Genomic DNA, 23,508 nt, shown 5'->3' on the forward strand with positions numbered 1-23,508 from the left:
TATAAATATGTTTATATTGTGTTATTTGATTATTTTAATTCAAAATTTTTAATACTGTATTTCTAATTCTATATCCATTTATACGACGAAAAGATTATGTTCGTACCGAATCAATTTCACCGCCAAAATTTGTGTTTGAAAGCAAGAGATAGAAGCGCCGCTGCCGACCGTGCAAAAAACACGGCGACGCAAGCAATCATGGAACACGATGAACAATATTCCTCTCACTCCACCGAGTCAATGGAGTCCGAATCCGACTGTCGCACTTCCGCTGAATCCGTGTCCGAATCCGAGGACTCCGACGCAGTTACCGATGAAGAGCAGAAGTCAGCTCCGCCGCAGAACAGCCGGCGGAAGTCGCAAAACGTAGACGCGCTTCTTAGGTTTGTTTTCTTCGTTATCTGCTTCACTCATTACCTCAATGTTTGATTCTAACTCGGAGGCACTGAATCTGGTGAAACTTGCTGTATGCGCGTTATTGGATTGCTAAAGCTAGGGTTTAATTGTTTCGGATTTGATTTTATGCAAAACTTTCTTCATCAAGCTTAGCTGACATTGCAAGCGACTTTAGCATCGGCAACTATGAAATGCAGTAGTTTTCTATTGTTTCAGGCATTAATTTTGCTGCCCCTTACATGTATTGTTTTCCTTCTGATGGTATTATGTATCTAAATCAGGGGAAACCTAGAAGTTAAGCGGCAATCGCTATTTCCGCGAGTGTATTCTGTGACTGATGCAGATGCCACTTTACGGAAGCCCTTTAAGCCTCCCTCATCAAGTGGTTATTCTGAGAATAAAGAGCAGCTGGCACGGCGGCTTTCGGCTCGCAAGAGGTTTGTGCCGTGGGGATCCACGAGGCCTGTGTTAGTTAACATCACAAACAGGTTTAATTCTCCATCTACCATTGAGGAAGATTATCCAGAGGAGAGTGTGTCACTGCCTCCCGGTATCGAACCTCTGGTATTATGGCTGCCAGAAGATTCCAAAGAGAAAGACAGTATCTTTACTTCCATAGTCGTAGATCCATTGCTAGTGAAATTTCTCCGGCCACATCAAAGGTACAGAAAAATATTGTTTAAAGTGTCTTAGAATTTCAAACCCTTAAGTGAATTGAAGTGCATCTTGAATTAATGGACAATGGTAGTTGTATTTATGCTTTCTAGACATTAATGCTAGTAGAGTAGTAAAATTACCATTGTACTTGGCCTGCCACCCACCGCATCAGTATGAAAGGATTTCCTATCACTTTTTTTAGTGTCAACCAGACAAATACAAACAAGGATGAATTTTCTGTGGTGATGTTGTTTACGTTATTCATTTGAAGTTTCACCCGATTTTACTCGCAGAGAAGGGGTGCATTTTATGTTTGACTGTGTTTCCGGTATCCTTACTGCTGCCAACATCAACGGGTGCATTTTGGCTGATGATATGGGGTAAAAATTTCACTAATTTGATTAACATTATATTTTTAAAACAATGGTTTTTCAATTTATGCCTCATGCTGTTGATATATTCTGTTTCTTTGATTTGTTCTTGTTCAGATTAGGCAAGACCTTGCAATCAATCACATTGCTCTACACTCTTCTATGCCAGGGATTTGATGGGAAACCCATGGTTAAGAAAGCTATAATTGTGACTCCCACCAGTCTAGTTAGTAATTGGGAAGCTGAGATCAAGAAATGGGTTGGGGAAAGAGTGCGGCTTCTTGCTCTTTGTGAAAGTACTCGAGAGGATGTTGTTTCTGGCATTGACAGTTTCACCAGTCCACGCAGTCCTTTGCAGGTTGTTTCTTGGTGCCGTGTGAATTTTTAGCTAATGGTTATAACTGACGGCTTAGTTGATGTGTTACAGGTTTTGATTGTCTCATATGAGACGTTTCGTATGCATTCTTCAAAATTCAGCCAAAGTGAATCCTGTGACCTACTTATATGTGATGAGGCTCACAGGCTAAAGAATGACCAAACATTGACAAATCGAGTAAGATACTCTAATGTTTCGATATTGATTTTATTTTCTCAACTGAAGTCAATATGTGGACATGAGATGAAATTAATTTACTCATGGATCAGGCATTAGCTTCTTTATCCTGCCAGCGTCGTATTCTATTGTCAGGAACTCCCATGCAAGTGAGCCTTTTTTTTCTTCTTTAACAGTTACTTCCTTTTTGTAATAACTTTTCCATTTGCTTATCAAGAATTTTGTTTTCTTGTATTCTACTCAAACTTAGAATGATCTTGAGGAGTTCTACGCCATGGTTAACTTCACCAATCCTGGAATATTGGGCGATGCTGCATATTTTCGGCGCTATTATGAGGTATACTATGTTCATGGAATTCAAAACTGAGGAATATCACTGTTCTTCCGTTTTATATCTATATATAATTCTATATATATACATTCTTAAAACCCAATTTTGGCAATCCAAGGTGCTTTTGTGTTCAACATCAAAGCATTGGCGCAGTAGGACATGCATTTTTATGTGTCAAGTCATTGTTCCTCTAGAATATATTATATATTTGCTCTAATGGATTCTCTCCATTCACCTTAAAGATGCCAATAATTTGTGGTCGAGAGCCAACATCTACTGAGGAGGAAAAGAAACTTGGTTCCGAGCGATCTGCAGAACTGAGTGCCAAAGTAAATCAGGTAACATTCACAAATCTATGTTCTTGAACCTGTTCTCAAAAGGTTGATTAAGTTCCATTATGGTACCAAACTTTCTTTATTATTCACTAATGTCTTGTTTATCAGAGTTCATATGTGGATTGCAATAAATAAACCACAACACTGAAGTTTCACATGATTTCATACCGTTTATTTGTTTATGTTTGCAGTTTATATTGCGGAGGACTAATGCTCTACTGTCTAACCACTTACCGCCGAAGGTACTCTGATTTGTATAGTGCATACCTTTTAGCATCTTGTTACTCATGAGTTGCATGGCTGTCATGTTTAGTGAATTGTCTGTTATTTTGGTTTGATTAGATTTTCTCTGAAAAATATTGCTGAGTCCGAGGAACTCATTGTCCAACTTTTTAATACTGGCAAAGAATCCATTGTTTCAAATGGGACTGCAAGGTGCTAAAAGTTCCCAAGATTACCTGGATATCTATACATATAATTTTTTCACAATTCTTTTCATTCTACATTACCATTAGACAGAAGGGGGCATGTCTTGATTTGTTTGATGTATTTGCACACTTACTCTTAATTTAAATAGCACACTACTGTCATACACAAATATCAAATGAAGGACCAAAGTTGATAGTGGTACATTTGAAACTTTTTGCATTTTTTGGTAAAATCTGGCTAATGATCAAAGTTCAAATTCTCTTATCTCGTCATTTTTTGTATATTTCATATTGTTCTTTTCTTACTGAATGACCAACATCATACTTCTAAACCTGGAACTTGAAATTCTGAAATCTGAGATATTTTTGCTGCTATGGAAGAGTTATTGTCACATTCCATGAGTCCTTATTGATATCTAAAAACAATTTTCCTGTTGTCCTTACATATTAATTTCCGGTCAATCCTTTGCAACAGTTAGTCGAAGTTGTGTGCTGCAAGTTGACACCTCTTCAAGCCGTGCTGTACAACCATTTTATACATTCAAAAAATGTAAGACTGATTTTCTTGCAGTCTGCAACTTTGCATAAGCTTATCCTTCTGTTTCATTCTCCATATGAGAAGTAATTCTCACTGTCAAAGTTTCCAAGCGCAGGTTAAAAGAGTGATTACAGAAGAGGCCAAGCACTCGAAGATTTTAGCATATATAACTGCTCTTAAGAAGCTCTGCAATCACCCCAAGGTACATTTTCATTGTAGGATTATGAATCTGTGTAGATACAATTCTCTTTAGGTTTAGTTTCATTCCATTATATTGTAGGTCAACAGATCTTATCATGATTTCATATCAATCACGGAAGTTTTGTTGACTAATAGTTTATTGCTGCATTAGTTTCCCATTATACCAACGAAGACCAAATATTCTAGAATGAAGATAGTTTAATTTAAAGATTTCTTCTGGAAATGGAGTTCCACACTATATATTCATTTAGGTTATGAAATGTGCAATCTAGTTTGATCAGTCACTAAAAGAGTGGTTAGTCCATCCCAAAGCTCTGCTGTTAGTGCAAAAATGTAGAATGATGTTCACATAAGCTCATGCAATAGGTGCTATAAAAAGCTCAAGTAACCCGAGGATCCGATACAAGCCATTGCAATCCATTCCCTGGTTAGTTATACATATTTTCTTTCACAAACAGTGCGATGAATATGACTTGACATTCATGTCTGTGTGTTTGATCTTTTCATTGTCTCATTTTCAGTGAATATAATTGATAATCATCTTAGGATGAGGCATCTAGCCTTAAAAATAATTCTAGTAGTCTCTATCTCCCATTGAACTTAATCTCCTTGAAAGCCTGTGGAAAGGGTTAATAATATTCATAGATCTCAATCCTGCTATGAAAATGTTTATTGTAGCAGTTTTATGATCCATCTGCAGTTTTGATCAGAAACTAACACCTGATACATTTACTTGAAGCTAATTTATGATACAATAAAAAGTAAGAGTCCAGGAATGTCAGAGTTTGAGGATTGCTTGCGTTTCTTTCCACAAGAAATGTTCTCTGGAAGGTAAGTCCTTCACCTCCGAGTTCTTGTTTTCCGGGCTGAATTACAATGGCCGACTCCTCATATCATATGAAAATTCTTCAGATCTGGAATGTGGACTGGTGGTGATGGGGCATGGGTTGAACTCTCTGGAAAAATGCATGTGTTGGCCCGATTGCTTGCTCAACTCCGTCGGAGAACAGATGATAGAATTGTTCTAGTTTCAAATTATACACAGGTACTGACTCCTAGCTGTCCAAATGGTAAACCATGCTTATATCTATTCAATGTACCATGTCTTGCTGAAGTTTGCCTATTCTGTTTATCTTCCTTTTCCTTGTAGACGTTGGATCTTTTTGCTCAAATATGTCGAGAACGAAGATATCCTTATCTAAGACTTGATGGAACTACATCAATCAGCAAGAGACAGAAGTTGGTCAATCGTTTCAACGATCCATCTAAGGTACATAATGTTTTCTATTAGAAGCCTTGTTCATGCTGTGCAAGTTCGGCCATCAATCGGTTCTCTACCAATAAATTTTTCAGGATGAGTTTGCATTTCTTCTGAGCAGCAAAGCCGGAGGCTGTGGCCTTAATTTAATCGGTGGCAATCGCCTGGTTCTTTTCGATCCTGATTGGAATCCAGCCAATGATAAACAGGTAAGTTGTCCTTCAATAACATCATACTGTTAGCTTGTCTCAAATCGGCATCATATGCTCAATTTAAATAGTAACTCTGCAGGCTGCAGCAAGAGTCTGGAGGGATGGACAGAAGAAGAGAGTCTACATCTATAGGTTTTTGAGTGCTGGAACAATTGAAGAAAAGGTTCGATGCAGTATATTCCAAATGGATTCACTTCTCTATTTCAATATGTGCCACTCGTCAAGCAATTATGTGATGCTCCAATTTCTCTTCAGGTATACCAGCGCCAGATGTCGAAAGAAGGACTTCAGAAAGTCATACAGCAAGAGCAAACAGATTCTGAAAAGGTAGCGTACGCACGTACATGTTTCTTTTGATTCTGAAAAGGTAGCGTACGCATGTACATGTTTCTTTTCACGTATAATCTGTGTTGAATCTGTAGTTCATCCTGTTTGCATGACATGGAGTTCATTCTTACAACAGGGAAATCTCCTTTCCACAGAGGATCTTCGCGACTTGTTCACATTTCGTGAGAGTGCAAGGTTATCCATTTCTTTAAATTCTTCTAATCTTCAACATTAGTCATAAACTTGATGAAGCTAGGCTCATGATAATGAACAATGCAGCTCCGAAATTCATGAGAAAATGTGTTGCAACCGTTGCGATCAACAAGGAAGCAACGACACGAGCGAGTGTGAGTCTGTCCAGCCTAATGAAGAGACTGATATAGGGGGCTTTGCAGCTATATCCGGGTGCTTTGACAACTTAAAACCCCACGAAAAACAGGTCCATTGCCCTCATAACATTCATATTTGTCGCTTTAGATTACGACCGTTTGCTCAGAAACATATAACAACTGGTTGTTCGACAGGTTGGATCTCCAAAGGAAGAGGATTTACCTCTCTGGGGACATCACCATTCTCCATCATCTGTTCCCGACTCCATATTTCAGTCTTCAGCAGGAAATGAGGTAAGCCAACACTGTTATTACAGTTTAGATTAGATTTCTAGTATTTAAATGAGGTCATTATTGTTTGGTTATATCTATTAGATTAAATTATTATCATTTTACTCAATTGAATTTGTATCATGCATTCATGCTTACTTATAGGTTTTGTTTCGCAATTTTAAAATTTTTCAAAATATAACATGGTATCAAAGTTATGTTTCTCTTGGTACCTTCAGTTTGGAATGTATTCGGAAGTCTTCTGCAAATTCCAGTCTACCAAATTCATTTTTTGTCAAATTTGTTTTTCAGTTTCAATAAAATTTATGTTCGACCTGTGATTGTTTGTCTTGATTCCGACTCTAACTGTGTCTAGTCTTGTTTTTTACTCTGACTCCGTTGTGAGCAAATCCTATTTTCAATTCTAACTCAGCTGAGAGCGTCGCAGTGGACAAATTTGACTACTATCATCTTCGATCTCTCTTAATAAACCCAAGTATTTTTTGCAACACTATTTGAGTTTGAAATGGATGCTAATATATTTTAAATATTTACTTCAAGATTTAAATGAGATTTCTATTATTTAGATTAAGTTACTATTTGAATCTATGCTTATTTATATGTCTTAGCTTCATTACTAATAATATAAACACGAACACACCATCGAGCTTTTTATCACACAAAACTACTACAACACATTAATTGTTCTTACATGCTTACAGGTTTCATTTGTGTTCACAAACCAAGTAGAGGGCAAGCTTGCCCCAATCGAATCAGCTATCAGACCACTTGCCGACGAAGTAGACGATCACAAAAACCAATGGAATGCCCGGAAAGCTTCATCCTTACAAGCAATAGTGCCAAACAGGCACCAAAAGGGAGCCTCATTCAATCTAAAGCCAACTCTTCCAAGCCCACAGTCGAAACGCGCGAAAGCTTCACAAGGTAACTCTCTTTCGACGCTCTCGTCTAACTGCTTTCGAATTCCTTTTGGTCGACTCTCGACTGCCTGCGTAAATGATGCTGATGATGATTTCAAATAATGTGTGACCATACACATGTTTTTGATCATCTTGATGCTTAGTAATCTCATCTCATCAACAAAAAAAACCACACATGAAATGAGCATTGTTTCATTATATAGCCAATAGTTAATTAGTTACTACATATTCGTATAGAAAGGAATTATGGTGATTTTGGAAGTATAAGTGCATGAGTTCTTATTGTTTTATTTTGTTCAATAAATTTTATTTAATCAACCGCTCATATTTGGATTGATTACTGGGCTGATTGGAGTTAATCATTGCTGTGTTAGTTTGTCATAATTTGCACATAGAAAATAGGACAATTTTTGAGTATCTCCCTAATTTTATATTCATATTCTTATTTATTCTCTATACATTTATTTTATTTTCTTTACTCTTTATTTTTACAAATTTATTCTTTCACTTAAAAATCCTATAGTACCCTTATTTAATTTCTTTATCATTCTTCTTTCTTTTTTTCAACTACACTATAATTTTTATAATTTATTTATATTTTTTATTAATTTAAATACTTCTTCCATCCAACTAGAAAGTATACATATTTCTATTTTGGGACGTTCAATTACAAAGTAACCATTTTATTACATACCCCGTTCTTTTCCACGAATACTCTTGCTTTACATTACATTATTATTTTTATAAAAAAAAAAAAATACGGGCAAAAATGTCATTTCATTACTTTTACCTATACACTCTAAATGTATAATTTTAGCTTACGGAGGGAGTATAAAATAAAAGATTACAAAAAAAAATAATAATAATTGACAAGAAATAATAATAATAATAATAATAATAATAATAATAATAATAATAATAAAATATATAATACAAAAGTACTCATAACTCTTACATTATAATTATATAAAATATTTATAAGAAAAATATTGAATTCAATTAAATATAAGTATGAGTAATATAATAAACAAGCTGAAAATAATGAATTTTTATTTAAAAAAATATTTTTATATAATAAAAACTAATGTATTATAACAAATTTTGTAAAAATTATTGAGTTATAAGTAAATAAATTTTATATACAAAATTTATTTATATAAAATAAATAGATTTGTTCTATAGATAAACAAATAATATAATTAAATATTATTTATTTAAGGGTTTTGGATTATATTTGGTGGATAAAAATATGAATAAAAAGTTACTTAGAGGGTAAAATGGGTAAAAATATGTAATAATTACAAACAGGGAGTGACGTGGAATAAATATGGAGCTAAATGAAAAAATTATATAAATAGAAACTTATAACGAAAATGATTTAGGAATTTGAGATTTTAGGAGAATTAACCCTAGAAAATATACAAGCAGAAAATTTGTGCATAGATATACATAATGTATGTTTCTAATATATGTAAAAATTAAGAATATTTTGGTGTATATATATATATATGATTATTTTTAATGTCATAAGAAATAAATATTTTTAAGTGAGATCGATAAAAATGATAAAAAAAATATTGACTTGGAACGGAGAGAGTAATATTTTATTGATTTATAGAAATGTATAAGATGATTTTTTATGTTTTTGCCTTATGTACTTTATGTATAAATTAATTATATGTGCAGTGATATATTTGTAATTTATATAAACGTTAAAAAATGTTTTGGTATTAGTATGCAATGATTTTTACTATAATAGTAAATTGATACTTCCTCTGTCCGGGATATGATGTGCCATTTACGGTAGACATGAGAATTTATAAGGAGTATAATTAATGAATAATTAAGAATATATTAGTGAAAATTATTATTATTTAATAAAAATAATTTTAAATTAAAATTAATATAACTAATTAGTATAATTAAAATTAAACAAAATAAAATAAGTGTATAATATTTTTAAAAAAAGGAAAGTGACGGAATAAGTGGGACATACGGAAATAAAAAGGTAATGAGGACGGAAGAAGTACTACTGAATTGGATAGACGGAAATTGTAAATATGTTACCTTTAATTGGGCCGAAGAGTGTATTATTGTGTTTGTTTAGTATTTAGAAATTTTTAGAATTTTTATGCTAGTTATTAAAACGGATTTTTTATAATGTTGAATGAAAAATCAATACTATGTAGGTGGTGTTGTTGGTATTGATTTTCTTAATGGATACATATGAAACAACACAACACATTTTGTAGGAGTTAGATTTGTGACCGTGAGGTCATGAGTTTAAACTCCCTAAGTTTTCGGTCACCTGCCACATATGGTTCGTCTTGTGTGACTTTCTCGTCGGGTCTGATTTGCAGGATATTAGGTTCGGCTAGGGGTTTACCCAATGCGCACTTTCAGGTAACGGCTGCGGTACTGTCAATGTCGTATAAAATTATTTCATATTAGTATTATTATAACATACTTCATGTGTTTTTGCATTTTCATCTTGCCATATTTGTTTTTGTATTTTGTGTTATCATTATTTTGTTGAATTTTATATATAAATATAGTAGAAGTCGCCTGTTAGAATACTAGCACAGATTTATTTCTATCTTCTTCTTCTTCTTTTTTTTTTTTTTTTTTTTTTTGTTTTATAAAATTAATTTATGATAATAAAAAATAAATGTTTTTAACTATTTATATTATATAAATTTTATTCATAATTTTTATATTGTATATATTTTATTGAGATATAAAATTAAAAATATTTAAAATATCAATAATACTATTCATATAAAAAATAATAAAATAATATTATAATTTATTATTAATAATTTATCAATTTATATTATTTGACCCGGGACAAAGAAAGTATTATAATATTTATATTTATTATTTTTAGATATTTTATTCAAATAAATAATGTATTTTTATTGAAGAATAAAAAATATATTTGATCAAACAAGAATCAATATTATTTAGTCCTAATCATTTTTTTATAAGAGTATATTAGTTTTTTTCATAAAATATTAAAATATTTTCGACCCAATGTTTGAGAAGGATAACATTCGTGTGATTATATACACACATGAATAAATAAATACGAAATTGGACCCACATTTCGAATTTAATTAGGTTTTGCTTATTCAGTAATAGACAATTCTCAATTAATTTGTTTGTTTAGTGTTTTGGTTTGAAATATATTTTTTTAATATAAAAATAATATTTTATATTTAATGTTAATTTTTTTTAGATGATAAAATATACTTCTTTCGTCCTAATACAATAGTCTTGTTTATTATTTTTGTCTGTTTCAAAACAATAGTCTTATTTTCATAAATAATCATATCACTGTATAGTTATCCTTACTTTTTCATTATTATTATACAATTGCCACTACCTTTTACATTAATACACTCACAAGGGCAAAAATGTCTTTTACCTACACCTTTTATCCACTGTCAATGTAATATCAATACTCCTTAAATCTCGTGTCCAACATAATCAAGACTATAGTTTCGGGACAGAGGGAGTAATATATTACCTCCGTTTGATTATAAAGGATCCATTCACTTTTTGCGTATTGATATTTGAATATTAATTATTATATGAAAACGTAGTTGTTAAGCACAAAAAATAATAATAATAGTAAGTGGCAGTAGGATTCTGGGTAGGGTCTGAATGAAAGCCAAAAGGTCTGGAGGTCGGGCAGAATAAAGGTCGGGAAAAGGAAGAAAGGTCGGGCGGAGTCTAAAAAAAAAGGTGTACCCAAGTCGGGTAAACCGTAGATCGGATGGAAGGCGAAGTCGGGCAGACGCGGAGGTCTGTCAAGAGGAAGGTCGGGCAGACGCGGAGGTCTGTCAAGAGGAAGGTCGGGCAAGGAAGAGGTACGGACAGACGCGGAGGTCTTCGGTCAAAGACGGAGGGCGGCTGATGCGGAGGTCGGCCAAGTGTCAAAGACGGAGGGCGGCTGATGCGGAGGTCGGCCAAGTGAGGTCGGGCGAAGAAGCAGGTCGGGCGAAGGACGAAGTCGGGCAAAAGAAATTTGGCAGTGGACAGGCAGGTCGGGTAAGAGGCAGGTCTGAGTTCTGTGACTGGTGGGAACGGTTGAAGGAAGTTGTAATACGTGTCAATAGAGGAGAAATTGGTGGTCGGTTGACAGCGGTTGCTGTAACCGACCAGACGGCGGTTCAAACCGTTTTCTTCAAAGGTTATTTAAGGATTCAGATTTATTCTGAAAAGGCATCTTCAATCAACTTCAACAAAGCAAAGTCAGATTTGGGGATCACCACTTTAAATTTCAGTATTTTATTTTCCAGTTTATTTTCTGTACCATACAGTGTTTAGAGATTCCTAATCTCAGGCACTAATTAATCAAGTTTAAGGATATTTTCTATATCTTTGAATTTTACTTTATTTTTGTTGAAAAATTACATCAACAGTAGTACAAGAAAAAAAAAATATTTCTATTAGTATCTTATAAAATTATACAAATATAAGAATATTTTTAATGTTAAATACAATGACAAAAAAGTAAATAAAATCTTAGAACCGGACGAAGAGAATATTATATATTAGGAATCGTTTTGGAAAAAAATAATTAGATTGAAATTATATGGGACAATACTTTATTTTTCATCTTTATATCCAACAATACTTTGGTTTTATATGTACTTTTCAGTTTGTTTTTTTTTTTTTTTTTTCAAGTTTTAATAAAATTTTATTTTTAAAGTTTTTTTTCAGTTTGTTTTTTCAGACCTATTTTCAGCTAAATCTATTTTCTCTAGATAAGAAATATTTTTACTAGGGTTTTTTTAAGTGCCCTAGGGATCTCATATTCATTTTTCGATCGATTTTCTTAAGCCAAATTAGAATATTCAAATTTTTGGATATAACAGTTCCAAATCAAAATATTTTTCTTACAATTTTTATCGGTCACACTAAAAAAAATACTATTTGTTTTCTAGTATAATAAATATAACTTTAATTTTTAAATAAATTTCAAATTTACCGTTACACATATACATAAAGTACAAAACACAAAAGTATTAAAACCATTTTACACACTTCCACTAAAAAACGATTCCCCTCCGTCTCAACTCAATGTACCAAATTTACCATTTTCATCGATTCCACTAAAAAATATTCATTTCATATTATAGTAAAATTAATCATATTTAAATATAAAAAATACCAATAACTTTTATAAAAATATTTATTTCATTTGTACTTTCACTAACAAATAAAATACTATTATATTCGTCATCCAATTGTGTATTAAAATATTTGTGGACTAGTTTTAATAAAAGTAAGTAATAATTATCTCTTTTATACTTTTTATGGTAAAAAGTATAAAACTTAATTTTTTTGATAAAAAATAAAAAACTAGTAATATTTTTTATGACAAGTTGACAACTAAAAAAAATAAAGTGAACATAAATTTGAATGATGTGGAATACTCTCTCCGTCACATATAATTTGTCCATATCTTATATTGTCGTCCGTCCTATATAATTTGTCATTTTTTTTTGAAATATGATTATACACTTTAAATTTAAATTTTATAATTTTTTTAATCTTAATTAAACTATTTAGTTATCTTAATGTTAATTTATAATAATTTTTATTAAATAATAGTAATTATTTTTATTAATACACTATTAATTATTTACTAATTATACTTTACCTAAATTCTCGTATCTACAGTAATAGCACAAAATATATGAAACGGAAGGAGTATTATTCTTTAATTTATTATAAAAAAAAAATGAATACATTAGAGCGGACTTAAGGAATATATTTGTTTTAACTTACTACAAAAGTTTAAATATGTATTTACATTCGGGATGAAAAAGTATTATTTATTATATTAAAACACTAAACAAACACATTCACCCGTAATTTATTATTTTTGTTTTAATAAATAATAATTTATAAGTCTACATCCTCTATTATTTTCTATATAATTCTTTAATAATTTTTTTTTTATAGTACTCATATATATTTTTTACACATTTTATTTTAATATTGAAATGTCATTATTTTGTAACTTTTGTGTACATAAAACCAAATAAATTTATTGAATGCATGATCATTATTTAAATGGTATTCCCTCGATCTCATATAATTTGTTCTTATTTTTTTTTATCTATTCTACATAATTTATCTTTTTTAATAAATATAATTATATATTTTAATTATATATTAAATTACATATATATATATTTTACTCTTAATTTATAATATTTTTTACCATATAATAATTATTTTATTAATATATTTATTAATTACTTATTAATTAATTTATTTATCTAAATTACAGTATATACCATAATAGATCCATATAATGTAAGAACTGAGTGAGCAGTAGTTAGTAGTATTTATATAAAATCCATGTATTTTGATTTAATATAATAATTGTTTATATAAATAAGTACTCATAAATTTAAATGTCTATAATAATAGTATATATTTTTTATTTAAAAAATATTATAGAAGGAAAGAGTAATTATTCATTCACATTAAAATTTATAGAAAAAAATACAAGTATATTTTGTAAGATCTGGGTGTGTTTGTTTGGGATTTTAAATCCACTATTCATCCTATTTTTTTTCCAAAAATATCAAATTAAACACCTATTTATTATTTTTTATATTATACTAAAAATTAATTTTATATTCAAAATATCACATCAACACCTATTTATATCACATCATACAACTACTCAAATTCAAAATTTTTTATATTCAAATCCTAACTTTGAAATTCAAATCCCTAAACAAACACACCCTTGAAAAAAACAAATATAAATATATACGGTATTTACCAGTGGCGGAGTTGTATTTACGTATGTATATGAGTATGTACGGTCGTCGCCGTAATGAATGAATGACAAAACGGCCCAGTGGACACACATTTATAATAATTTCTGGGTCATATTTTAATGGATATAATTTTTTATATTAAATTAATAAATATAAATTAATTTAATTAAAACTTTTAACTGTTTAATTTTATTATTTTTTTAAAAAAAAATTATTCAAATTCTTTTTATTTTTTTAAAAACAATTTATTTATATTAATTATTAATAAAAAAATATTATTTAATTGAATTATATAAAATCTTATTTTCTATAAAATAATACTTCCTCATCCGTCAGTAGTTACATTTACTTTTTTTCTCATTCTACTTAATATTAAAAATATATTGTATAATTAATTTTTTTTTATAAAAATTCTTCTATTAGTATTGTAAGATCATTTTTATAATTTTTTTAAAAATTATATTATGTTTTGATATAATAATTAATATTCAAATATCAATACGATAAAAAATAAATGGATATTAAAGCCGGACAAAAATAGTATATTTTAGTAAGATACATGATTTAAAATACATATTTAAATTTTTTAAATCATATATATTAATTTTTATTTTAAAAATATTAATATCACTATTTATATGAATAAAAATAAAGTAATATCTTAAATTACTATTATTATCTCAGTAACACGGACCACGGTCAATTAATTAGGACCGAAAGACTATTAATAATTAAAAATAAATTAATATTTAAAAAAAAAAAAAAGAAAAAAAGAAAAAAGCTTCAAATATGGATGTGTGTAAATATATATATATGGAAAGTGTTTGGCGATAATTGCTTGTATATTTTATTCGTCGGAATAACAGCCGAAATTTTGACTTGATGGAGCTCCGGCCAGGCCATTCCGCACTTGTCACCGGCGGCGCTGCCGGAATCGGCCAAGCGCTGGTGCTGGCTCTAGCACGGAGAGGAGTTTTCATCACGATTGTGGATTTTTCTGGAGAGAGAGGGAGAGAAGTGGTCTCGCTTGCTGAGAAGGAAGTTGCCAAGTTCCACAAAACCGGATTGGAATTTCCGCCTGTAATCTTCGTCAAATGCGATGTCACCGATTCAGGTTAGTTAGAGATGTGTTGATAGAATATTTTTTGTGCGGAAGAGTTTTTCCGATTGATTGTGTGCTCTGGTGGAATTAATCTGCGAACTGTTATGTTTTATGTGAAGCTGGATTGGCTGCGGCTTTCGAGAAGCATGTTGAGACTTACGGAGGATTGGATGTTTGCATTTCCTGTGCGGGGATTGTGACTCCTATCATGTTTCATAAGGATAAAACTGATGGATCTAAATCGTGGAGACGCGCCGTTGATGTCAATTTTCTTGCCGTTATTAGCACCACTCAACTTGCGGTATGAGCTTGAGTTTAGTATTTTTATTGTGTCAGTGTTCTTGGAGCTCTGCAAATTGGGCTTTTAGAGTTGGGGTTTGTGAAGTTGTGGAAGATTGTTTTTGGAAGTGGAATAGAACTAAGGATCATATATAATGTTAAACAATCAATCTTGTTTGAATAATTTCATGTTTTAACGGATTTCTGAATCTTTAAACTGTTCCTGGAGTTGTTTTGTTGGATTCTTCCACTGGCTTTAATCACAACAGATTTAATAGGATTGTTGACTTCGTTCTGCCATGTATAGTTTTTGTTAGCATCTTTGATTTGATTTCTGGAGGTTCTGATTGCTAATTACTTTTGGTGCTCAGATTAGGGTAATGGAAGAATCTGAGAAACCTGGGGTCATTATTAATGTCGGCTCTGCCTCAGGGTTATATCCAATGTATGCTGATCCAATCTACTCAGGCTCTAAAGGTTTATCGATCTTTTCTTTTTGTATGTTTATTCTTGTACTATTTTTGCTTTGCATCAGTGATTATTATAGTTAATCTTGATATATGCCTGTTTTCTCTTTGGTTCCAGGTAACCTTTTTGTGCTGATCAGTTATAATTGTTTCCTCAGGAGGAGTAGTTATGTTCTCAAGATCACTCGGTTTTTACAAGCGTCGAGGAATCCGTGTAAATGCACTATGCCCTGAGGTGAGCATACCTCGTGGTTATTTTATTACTTACTACTCTTTACAAAATGTAAATTCAAATCTAGGTTTGGCATTCATCTTAAACCATTTTTACGTTGAAGATGATACTAACCTTCTTGTCTAGCATTCTTAAATATAGCTAATGACTTGTAGGAGAGAGAGAGGAGAAAAAAAATGTTGTTGCTGTGATGGAACACCACAGAGTCAGGGAGCTGTGTAGTTCTTAATTTTGCCAAGTGACTTAGATCCTTAACTCAAGAACGATCATTTCTAACTTCTAGTACATGGAACCATATATTCCTATATCCACTTCTTCTGCTAGAAAAGAATTGGATACAAAAAGAGCATATGAGCAATCAAACAGCAACCATTGAATGAAAATTTAGAAGCACAGTCATTTACATTATCATAGATTTTCAATTACTGTTAAATTCTTAAAATTTCTATCTGTTTTGACAAGACCTTGGAAGCAACGTGAGTTGTTATTATGTATTGTCTCGGTTAAAGCTATGATTGTAAGTGTACTTTTAAGCATCTATACTGTTTTAACTTGAAATCAATTTATAAAATTTGTTAACTTGGATATAGAGTTGCTGAAATTTTCTTGACCTGTTCTCCTTTCACTATACCATGCTTTCTAAAATTTTGCATTAGATATTACTAATACTGCAGAAACGTCATCTACTTGGTAATATGTAATTGCTTTATGATAGCCATCTTACCTGAACTCTAGACTGACTACAGGCAAATGCAAAGACTGTTTATTTACTTTTAGTTTTATCTGCTGCAGTTTGTTCAGACTGAGTTGGCAGCTAAGGTAGATCCTAAGTTTATCAAATTGGTCGGGGGCTATGTGCCAATGGAAATGGTTGTGAAAGGTAAATATTACTCAAAATAATATGTTATCCAGTATGCGCAGGATTGCCTTCATCATCTATTTATTGGAAATTTATACCAATTTTAATAGCTTGGGATAATTTTACTGTTACCATAGCACATATATTTTCTGTATATGAAATTCTATACTGGTGAAACACAATAGGAACACAATTCACACTGTAGCTTTTAACAGTGAAGTATATACTTATATTATGTCATCTTTGCACAATTTTTACAATCAGTGTGTATGTAGATGGATATGAGTAATAATGATCTAATATGAGTTAGTTTGGTCTTGTCAAAATTATTCACAGAAGAAAACAGTGATTTTTATTTTTTTATTTTTTATATTTTTTGTAAGTTTTACACTCCGCGAACTTTGCTTTCTGTTATTTGTCAGTAATAGCCTAAACATCAATTTCTTTTGTTGCATCATGATGTCTTGAATTGCTTTGGTCTTATTTTTTCAGAAGGTAAAGATTGGTTCATAGTGCCATTGTAGTCAGAAACATAAGCACAATCTTAACTACTTTTCTGGTTGGTTTGACCAGAAAGCATGATGTCCTATCCTTGTTTTACCATTCTTGACTGTAGTTTTGGATTATGGAACTTTAATGTGTTGCATATATTTTGGTTGTCAGAAAATTCATTTCCTAATGTGATTTCTTGTCGCTTAGTAATTGCACATTTCCTAGTGTGTGTACATATTTTGATTTCCTCATGCATTATGTTATATGCTTGCACATTGCAAAGCCTATAAAGGTTTATATCCAATGAAATACAAATATCCAGGAGGGGAGTTTGGAAATGTGTACGTGAGTTCTACTCCCATTGGGCATCCACCCCCGCCCCCCCTATAGGAGCTCATACAAAACGAATAATGCTTTAGATGTGGTTCAGGGCTTTGTAGTGATTCTAAATTCCTATCTTATTCAGGTGCCTTTGAACTTATTAGCAATGAAACTAAAGCTGGGGCTTGCTTGTGGATCTCTAACCGAAGGGGCTTGGAGTATTGGCCAAGTCCTGATGAAGAAGAAAAATTCCGTGTACACCCAAGGACGACAAGAAGAAAATATGTTGATGTGGCCCCAGTGAATATCCAGATTCCCCAAAGTTTTGAGAAGATGTAAGTCAAAAGTAAAAAACCGTTTACTTTTGCCTGTGAAAATGAAGATAAATTTTTGTTGGCATAAATAAAAATTGGTATTATTTGAATTTCGGGATTATCACATAAAATGAACAGCCAAGTTGTGATTATAGTTCTGTTTGGTTGGTTTTATTCCTCCCAGCACTCTTGTCCACAAAAGTTTGGGGTGCTACAAATGGAATTTCCTCAAGGAATATTGAATCTTGTAACAAATGATGAAATCTTTACCTGCATAGAAAATATTTGAAAGGATTCCGCAAACCCAACAATTATTCCACATTTTTAAATAAGTTGCCCTTGTAGTTCTATTTTTTATATTGTTAATATACTTGTCATTACGGTCACCTTCTTTTCTTGTCATGTTTATTCCAGTTTTAATAAGTGAACATGCATCCATTCTTCTTGACTTGTATTTATTGGACAGGTCACTATTCCAATATATTGATTTTGATTTATATATTTTTAACATTTGCACTCCCCATCTTGTCTATAGAATTGTTCACACTCTGAGTCAGAACTTCCGTAGTGCAACAAGTGTGGTCCGGACATCATTGAGATTTCCACTTGAAGCAAATGATGTTCTCTTGAAAATTATATATGCTGGAGTTAATGCTAGTGATGTAAGTTTTCTCTCACATTTATAATCACCATTACTTTATGCTTTTGTTGCTTACCTTAAAAAAAGAACTAATATATGCCTAGAGTTTAGCTTTTGGGCACTTTGTTTATGAACGTTAACTTAATTTACAGTCTTGCCTAGCTAAGGTATTTTAGTTGCACTTGAAAGTAAGGGATTGATTGTGTTAATGACTCTCTCTATCTCACACGCACACATTAATAAATGAACATTTCATACAGGTAAATTTTAGCTCAGGAAGGTATTTCAGCGGGGGGAGTAAAGAGATTGCTTCCCGCCTTCCATTTGATGCTGGCTTTGAGGTTAGACAGATTCTAAGCCTTCTTGTTATTATTATTATTATTATTATTTTTTTTTTTTAAATTGTTATGTTTAAATTTATTGCAGAAAACTCAGCTATATTGAGGATTTGATGTGATAAATCAATCTGTTAATGAATGATTTTTAGGAACATGTGGTTATGATGTCGTTTTATAAAGCATTACAAATCCTTCTATTTTGTGTTATTATTATTATTATTATTATTTTTTAAATTGTTATGTTTAAATTTATTGTAGAAAACTCAGCTATATTGAGGATTTGATGTGATAAATCAATCTGTTAAATGAATGATTTTTAGGAACATGTGGTTATGATGTCGTTGTATAAAGCATTACAAATGCTTCTATTTTGTGTTACTGTGTATCATATCAACACTTATTCTATTTTCTATTACTTTAAAGTGAACCTTATTGTTTGTGCATCAGTCACTTCCATATTCAGTTGAATGATATTGGCAATTGCAAAAAAGTTCTGTTAAAACCTCCAGGATTGATTCACAGTTTTGATATTTTTCTTCAGGCTGTTGGCATAATTGCTGCTGTAGGGGATTCAGTTAAGCACTTAAAAGTTGGCACTCCAGCTGCAATCATGACATTTGGAAGTTATGCTGAATTTACAAAGGTAAATGTTTGTTATACTCTGAAATGAGCATTCCTTTCACTTTCAGAAGAGCCTCTTCACTTGCTTATGATCACATATTTCTCTTTAAATTAGGTACATTCCAAACACATCCTTCCTGTGGCAAGACCAGATCCAGAAGTTGTTGCATTGCTGACGTCTGGCCTAACCGCCTCCATCGCTTTAGAAAAGGTGTTCTTTGCACTACTGGTTGATATGCAATTAATGTTCCTCTTGGTTATTTTATTTTGTTATTCAATTCTGAAGACAAACTTGAAAGTGGAATTGGATGTAGATCAATTCCTTGTTTCAATGATTGGTTGTTTTTAACTGCATTAATCTTGTCGAATCATTTGGCTACTGCAGGCAGCACAAATGGTGTTCTTTGTGCTGTGATTTGATATGCAATTAATGTTCGTCTTAGTTATTTTATTTTGTTATTCAATTCTTAAAAGAAAGTGGAATTGGTTGTAGATCAATTCCTTGTTTCAATGATCATTTGTTTTTAACTGCATTAATCTTGTTGAATCATTTGGCTACTGCAGGCAGCACAAATGGACTCAGGAAAGACGGTCCTTGTCACTGCTGCTGCAGGAGGAACAGGGCAATTTGCCGTCCAGGTATGCTTATCCCGAGTATTTAAATGTTCATAGTTGACATTTATTTCACAATGCTGCTCAATCCATTATATTGCGGAAGAAACCCATATCTCCTTTATAGATTCACCCGGACAAAAGCCTCCCCATTTTAGATATGAGTAAGTTGGGTGGAGCCTGATCACAGTGACTAAAAATTTGTGCTGGGATCAAACAATTGTTTAAAATACATCACTATCGCTACCCTAGAGAGGTGGCTGATGAGACGAGCAATACTTTCTTTGCTCATTTCTATATATAGATATAAATTTTTTATGTGCTACCCTTTTAGTTCATTTTTCGAGTAGCGGGCTATTTATGTGAAGTAAATAAATAGTGAATGAATCATCTTAGTGCAGCTAGCAAAATTGGCTGGAAATAAAGTTATTGCAACATGCGGAGGTAAGGATAAGGCACAGCTTTTGAAGGACTTGGGAGTGGATCGAGTCATCGACTATAAAGTTGAAGACATTAAGACTGTATGTTTCTTGAAACCTTTCTTATCTCTCAAGTTTTATAATCTCATGTGGCTTGGAGATGGAAAAGCTCATCGAAGTTTTAATAGGCTTTTGTTTAGTTGGGAATTGAATTTTTATTTCTGGTATGCAGACAATATTAGAACTGGAGACTTGAATTTAAGAACATTGAATAAGATATTTAGGCTCATTCGATATTGTAATTTGCTTTAGTTTGTGCAGCATGGTTTTGATTTCATTGAAATTTCAGGATATAGCCTCTGCATTTTAATGAACTTTAATTGCGCGCAATGATCGACTGCAGTTTGTTATTTCCTTGATTGATGTGAGATACAAAGTATTGTTAATGCCTTGTAAGTGGTAGAATTGCATCGAAAAACTGGTGCAAATGAAATTCTTGAAAATCGTGGTAATATTACAGTGCAGTGCAGCAATGCGCAATTAAGATTACTATCGTTTGTTGGAGTGATCGAACAATGGAAGGAATCCAAGAGTCACTATTTTTCACTGACATATTTCTCTCTTCTCAGGTTCTAAAGAATGAGTTCCCCAAAGGCATCAACATTGTTTACGAGTCAGTTGGTGGCGACATGTTTGACCTCTGTTTGAACGCCTTGGCAACTTACGGACGCTTGGTTGTGATCGGGATGATCTCCCAGGTTTACACTTTACCATTTCCTCCCAACATTATTCCATTGATGGCTATCCATTCATAATCAGTTTAACAAGCATACATAATATATATATATATACTTACTTGCGTAGTATCAAGGTGAACATGGCTGGAAGCCGCGGAACTACCCCGGGCTATGCGAAAAGATTCTAGCCAAGAGCCAGACTGTGGTAAGTAAGCTATACGTATACATCGAATGCGCCAACTGATTTTTATTTTCTTCGACATTTATGCCGTTGAAACCTATATATATATATATAGAACTTGGTTGTGTTCGGGTGCATATTTATCTATCCCTGTTTTCAGGCCGGATTTTTCTTAGTACATTATGCCCGATTCTGGCAACAACATCTAGATAAGCTAGTCGATCTATACACCTCCGGGAAGCTCAAGGTATATATATATATATATATATATGTTCTTTTCTTGGATTTACGACGATGCTACATTGTTAATTTATATTCGATAGGTTTCATTAGACCCGAAAACATTCTTGGGCGTTCATTCGGTTGCTGATGCAGTCGATCATCTCCATTCTGGTAAAAGTGTTGGCAAGGTATATATATATACATTTCATTCGATTCGATGATAAGTTGTAGGAAATTTGATTCGATTTTTATTTATTTATTTTATGTAGGTTGTGGTGTGCATCGATCCATCGTTCGGACATCAATCTGCCAAGTTATGAAATGAAGATGATGGAACGGCAGAATTCTGACTTTTTATGTAACGACAAGAGGAAGAAGAAGAAATAAGACAAGTTGGCAACGATGATGATGAGTTAAGGTAAGGCTTGAATTTGTACTCTTGTTTGTAACTACTAAAAATAAATTGGTATTATTTATCTAAGCTTCGTTCTAAATGTATCGATTTATTGTATGTAGAATAAGGAATATTACCAATGGGTATATAAATATTAGTGTGTACGAATGCCTTTATTAAACTATCTTCGAAGGTGCTATTGATAAAGAATAGTGGTCCGGTAGTGTGGGATGAATTTGAAATCACGAGATCATGAGTTCAAAAATAAATAACTAAAATAGATGTCTCGTAAGGATGGTCTGGAAGTGGAGTTAGTTCAGATCTTACTTTTGATCGGTGGTCTATCCCGAGTAAAGAATAAGGACTGCGAGTTCCTAATAAAATCATTCAACATTATTTACTAGATTAATTTAGAAAATTTAGATGATCTTATCTACCTAGATAACAACATATAAATATTGGCGTCAGTTAAAATTCAGCATCATGCTGATATATATAAAATGTTTATAGATAAGATATAATTAAATCAAAAATAAAAATAAACAAGGGTCCTGTAAGGGATGGTCTGGTGGGGTTGGACATAGGTTTAAACTCCCGACGCTTCACGTCACCTGTCACACATGGTTCGTCTAGTGTGACTTTCCTGTCAAACCTGGTTTGCAGGTATTACATTCGGTTGGGGGTTTGTTAATCTCAAATCAATCAAAAATTTCAAAACACTTTGTAAAAATATTTTAATTTTTTAGACGGGTTTTCGATTTTATAAGTTTTGTTTTTTTTTTAATAAGAATTTGTGTGAAATGAAGATTATTGACATTATTTAGATGAGTTTTGAGATTGAAGTTGCAAACTGAAATGCATAAAAATATGATGTAAAATATTTTATTAAATTAAATAAAAAGTATGATTATGTTCATTCAATGTATTAACTTTTGTGAGATTTTTGTCCTTAGTTATTAAAAATTTTAAAGTATTTTAGAGAATTATTATGTTGTTAGGGTGAAGTAGTTTTTATTTTTATATTATACCTATATTATGAGAGTAGTTTTATTAAGAAACATGTAGACATATATAAATATAAGATATAAAAGAATAAAACCTATGCTTGTATTTGCTTTCAAATTTCTATCATTCTTAATATAATTTTCAATAAAAAAAAAAAATAGTAAAATATTTTTCACAATAGTTGGTCTTAGGATGGGCAAAAAAATCGAATTGAACCGTTGAATCGAACCAAATTTTCGATTAATCTAGTAAATTTGGTTTGAATACAAATATTGCATATTTGATATTTGTTCGGTTCGGTTATTGTTCGGATATTT

General features: G+C 31.8%; 2 protein-coding genes across 3 annotated transcripts; both read left to right on the plus strand.

The window, feature by feature from the left end:
- The first annotated feature begins 133 nt into the window (after nt 1–133).
- LOC127254583 (protein CHROMATIN REMODELING 25) lies at nt 134–9,639 on the plus strand. Of its 2 annotated transcripts, XM_051279779.1 has the most exons (22): nt 134–383; nt 678–1,058; nt 1,347–1,433; nt 1,542–1,782; nt 1,852–1,977; nt 2,070–2,126; nt 2,228–2,314; nt 2,551–2,646; nt 2,835–2,885; nt 3,547–3,621; nt 3,725–3,811; nt 4,550–4,641; nt 4,723–4,855; nt 4,961–5,080; nt 5,164–5,277; nt 5,360–5,443; nt 5,536–5,607; nt 5,744–5,802; nt 5,887–6,046; nt 6,132–6,230; nt 6,929–7,151; nt 9,508–9,639. In XM_051279779.1, the coding sequence occupies exons 1-22, from the start codon at nt 199–201 to the stop codon at nt 9,513–9,515; spliced, it is 2,637 nt and encodes an 878-aa protein (XP_051135736.1). In that variant the 5' UTR covers nt 134–198; the 3' UTR covers nt 9,516–9,639. The 2 variants fall into 2 exon arrangements, with proteins under 2 accessions (XP_051135736.1, XP_051135726.1); XM_051279769.1 differs by lacking the exon at nt 9,508–9,639 and having other exon boundaries at nt 6,929–7,458.
- Nucleotides 9,640–14,779: 5,140 nt separating this feature from the next.
- LOC127255355 (uncharacterized) lies at nt 14,780–22,350 on the plus strand. Its single transcript, XM_051280860.1, has 17 exons — nt 14,780–15,070; nt 15,178–15,359; nt 15,709–15,814; nt 15,963–16,039; nt 16,829–16,916; nt 17,854–18,043; nt 18,558–18,684; nt 18,923–19,003; nt 19,542–19,643; nt 19,737–19,832; nt 20,186–20,260; nt 20,635–20,754; nt 21,282–21,410; nt 21,517–21,594; nt 21,731–21,817; nt 21,894–21,980; nt 22,062–22,350. The coding sequence occupies exons 1-17, from the start codon at nt 14,839–14,841 to the stop codon at nt 22,110–22,112; spliced, it is 1,908 nt and encodes a 635-aa protein (XP_051136817.1). The 5' UTR covers nt 14,780–14,838; the 3' UTR covers nt 22,113–22,350.
- Nucleotides 22,351–23,508: the final 1,158 nt, after the last annotated feature.

Source organism: Andrographis paniculata, unplaced genomic scaffold, assembly GCF_009805555.1.
Source record: "Andrographis paniculata isolate CXL003 unplaced genomic scaffold, ASM980555v1 Contig12END, whole genome shotgun sequence".
NCBI lineage: Eukaryota > Viridiplantae > Streptophyta > Magnoliopsida > Lamiales > Acanthaceae > Andrographis > Andrographis paniculata.

Bases quoted from the DNA above. Each gene is read 5' to 3' on its own strand.
- LOC127254583 (XM_051279769.1), top strand. From the start codon at position 199: ATGGAACACGATGAACAATATTCCTCTCACTCCACCGAGTCAATGGAG. The intron at 2,315-2,550 runs GTATACTATGTT...TTCACCTTAAAG, and splicing joins ATTTTCGGCGCTATTATGAG to ATGCCAATAATTTGTGGTCG. The intron at 3,812-4,549 runs GTACATTTTCAT...ATTTACTTGAAG, and splicing joins AGCTCTGCAATCACCCCAAG to CTAATTTATGATACAATAAA.
- LOC127255355 (XM_051280860.1), top strand. From the start codon at position 14,839: ATGGAGCTCCGGCCAGGCCATTCCGCACTTGTCACCGGCGGCGCTGCC. The intron at 15,360-15,708 runs GTATGAGCTTGA...TTTGGTGCTCAG, and splicing joins TTAGCACCACTCAACTTGCG to ATTAGGGTAATGGAAGAATC. The intron at 19,833-20,185 runs GTGTTCTTTGCA...TGGCTACTGCAG, and splicing joins CCTCCATCGCTTTAGAAAAG to GCAGCACAAATGGACTCAGG.